The following is a 3,182-nucleotide window of genomic DNA, read 5'->3' as shown; positions in this document are numbered from 1 at the left end:
TACAGGGCGCATGTTGTAATTTGGCCCCAGGGAGGAAAACGAGAAAAAGTGACCGTGTCCTCCAGAAAGGAGCCCAAGCGGTCATCCCCCATTAGGGGGTCTTCCTACGGAGGAGTGTGTCACATGCCTTCGCAAAAATTCACACCATTTTGTTATCATATAGCTACCCCCATTATGCCATTGAAAAGCTGTCACTCGTACTAATCGAATAAATAGTTCTGAATTGGCCATTCGTGAAAAACCCCTTGTGCGTCTCATCAGGCAGGCTGTCCATGGGACCGTTAAAGGTATTCTCGCCGTAAGAGACGTTTTGAACCATGCAAGAGTCATTCACGTAAGGGGTGTACGGGATGACATATATCGGGGGCGGGTTGCAAAATCGACTGCAGTAATCTTCGCTTGGTTTGTTGAAATGGACAGTAGACAAGCCGCTCGTCAAGCATGGGGGCAAGTTGCTGGGCAGGCCGCTTGTGAAATTTCCCGCCAAGCTGGAAGGTAAGGTAGTGGGGAAACCGCTCTGTGATTTGCTCGCCACTCCGACTGGCGAGTTCCTATTCCGCCGTATGATCGACTTGGACAGCTTGAGCGCGTACACGTACATCTCCTTGTCATTGCCGGAAAGCTCCATGGAGTCGATGTACCCACACAAGGCTAGGTTCTTAAAGTTGCCGAATAATTTTCCCAACCGAGAATAAATCATAAATGTATGAAACAATCTTTTGCCACTGAGCAACTCAAACAAGTCATCGCAGAAGTGGTTGCAGTTTTTACACACAAAGTTGTAGGTGTTAGGTCTGTATATTTTTCCGAGGGCGTTTAAAATTTCAGCAAACTGGGCATACGTTATGTCCACGAAGGTCAGTTCATAGCTCTTGCAGTACTGCCCGATGGTCGACCTCTTGGGCTTGCATGTCGTGATTCCGTCCATGGAGAACGTGTACTCGTTCCCGAAAACTTCGATTCCTGGGGCGGGGTTCACAGTGGCGCAAATGGGGTAGGGCGCGTGCAGCGATTAAAGGGGTGGAGCGGTTAAATCGAGTAAACAAGTTAAAGCGAGGTGTACGTGTACGCACTATTCACCACAGCGCTGCGCACATTCGCAACTTGCGAGGACGCAGCAGACTGGCGACTTACCCGTGTGGCGCACATTTTTCAGAAAGAAGGGAACATCTAGGGTGTAGGTGTGCAGCCAGATATTCATTTATATTTTTTGCAGTGTGCACTGGTCTGTTATGGCTAAGTCGAAGCGAGCATGTGGACGCATGCGCTTTGCTGCTATGGCGAACTAAATTGGGCGACAAACGGTTACAAGGGGGGGAAAAGAACAGAAGAAGAAACATAGCAAAGCATAGTAACGGTCAGCCAAAGTAATGGTCCTAATTTGTGCATTTTTCTGTTCTCCAATGAAATAATTACAATTGAGGTGGTAGAACAATTTTGCTAAAACAGTTTAAGAAAAAAAAAAAAAAAAAAAAAAAAGATATACACACAGGGAATTTTTTTTTTTTTTTTCCACCTTTTCCTTGGTAACTGGCCGATCATTCAGATTTTTTCACAGTTAAAAGGTTAACATTTTTTTGTTAAAAAAAAAAAAAAAAAAAAAAAAACAATTATCATGGACAATGGAGGAGGGTGTAGAGGAAAAACATTAGTTCGTACAAATTGCTATACCATCGTGGATGTCTCTAACACCTAGCCTCTTTCGCAAACGCAGTTTGAAGAAATGTGAAATGGTGATGTGACAAGTTGTACACCCGGAGTTTTGCTTCCGCTGTTCCTTCACGGTGGGGGGAAAAAAAAATATTTTTCTGCTTTTTTGCCATTTTAATGTGACGCCATTTTTATAGGCTGCCTTTTTGCGTTTTTTTTTTTTTTTTTTTTTATCTAACCAAGCGGTGCACATTCGCGAAGGAAAACTATACACAATTGCACAGCTGCATGTGTATACAAGTAAACAGATCTGTTTGCAGTTTTCCCAGCTGGGTTTATTCACTCATGTCTTATTTTTTTTGCCCCAAGCGTAATGTTGCCCCCGTCAGAGGTGTGTCCTAATTTCCCTGGCGTGAAGTCACTTTTTATTTTCATGCCTTTGTAAATTAGGGAAATTGCCCTGGCGCATGTTGCAGCCTTCCCAAAAATAGCAGCATGATCTCTTTGCCACACCAGGGTACACAAGGGTGCTGATGGCTGGTAACGTTCTTCTTTTTTTTTCTTTCTTTCGCCAAATGGTGTAGGAAAAAAATAGACCAAAAGGGTGAATCCTAATTTGAACGGATGGTGCCGAATATAACACAGAATTATGTCCTGTGCACATGTGTTTATATTTTCAAATCTGATTTTTTTTCTTTTGTGGAAATGCAACGGGGTTGCTCTCTGTACGTGGTGATAGGAGGTAACACGTGGGCCACTGCCAACTTAGGAAGGGGGAAAACGGCGTGAAGCAACACCCCTTTTACAGAGCGTAATTACTCCCATAAAAAGGGCGCGTAGAAGGAAAAAGGGAAAAAATCGTTCTCAGCGAGCTCATTGGGAAAAGTTGCACACATCAAGGGGACATCATTATTCTTCTCACTTAACCTTTAGTAAGCATTCCCCAATTCGGATAAAAAAAGAAAAAAATAGGGCATAAAAACGAAATTGGACGCTTTTCACTTTTGTAAAAATGTGCGAATTGTTTGTGTTGCCACCCCGCTGTTTTGTGTTCTTTTCTTTTTTTGTCCCAATTTTGTTAAGTCTAACGTTATCTTAGCGAGCGCACATGCTAGGCAGACTCAAGTTCGCATTTAATACACCGCAGAGACAAGACAACTTAAAAATAAAAAATAATTTAGTACACGCCACATTGTACGTACGTATGTGCGCATTTAGGTGGGCTTTTTTTATTTGCCTGGTCATGCAAACGACTGCTACAAGAATGCACAAATTGCTTTTTTTTTAATTGCTAGCTATTTAGTGGGCGCAAAACGACCGCAATTCGCCTGCACATGCAAGCTCTCCTGCGGCGTTGCTTAACAAGTGCATGCACATATGCACCAATTATGGGAATAACAGAGAGCTATTTTACATGCACTGTTCACATTTTTTTTTTTTCACATATACATAAATGTCTGTCTTTACATGTTTTAGATTGCAATTGCTGTAAATCCGTGAATTCATCAAAAATGGCTAGTTGAAAAAAAAAA

At 42.5% G+C, this 3,182-nt stretch overlaps 1 protein-coding gene across 1 annotated transcript; it reads right to left on the bottom strand.

The window, feature by feature from the left end:
• Positions 1–172: 172 nt before the first annotated feature.
• On the bottom strand, positions 173–1,201 carry AK88_01692 (uncharacterized protein; the record flags this gene model as incomplete). Its single annotated transcript, XM_012479327.1, has 2 exons — positions 173–963; positions 1,135–1,201. The coding sequence occupies 2 exons, from the start codon at positions 1,199–1,201 to the stop codon at positions 173–175; spliced, it is 858 nt and encodes a 285-aa protein (XP_012334750.1).
• Between the last annotated feature and the right edge of the window lie 1,981 nt (positions 1,202–3,182).

This window comes from Plasmodium fragile, assembly GCF_000956335.1.
Source record: "Plasmodium fragile strain nilgiri unplaced genomic scaffold supercont1.15, whole genome shotgun sequence".
Taxonomy (NCBI): domain Eukaryota; phylum Apicomplexa; class Aconoidasida; order Haemosporida; family Plasmodiidae; genus Plasmodium; species Plasmodium fragile.
The sequence above is the reverse complement of the archived record's forward strand: the minus strand, read 5'-3'. Positions and strand labels throughout refer to the sequence as shown.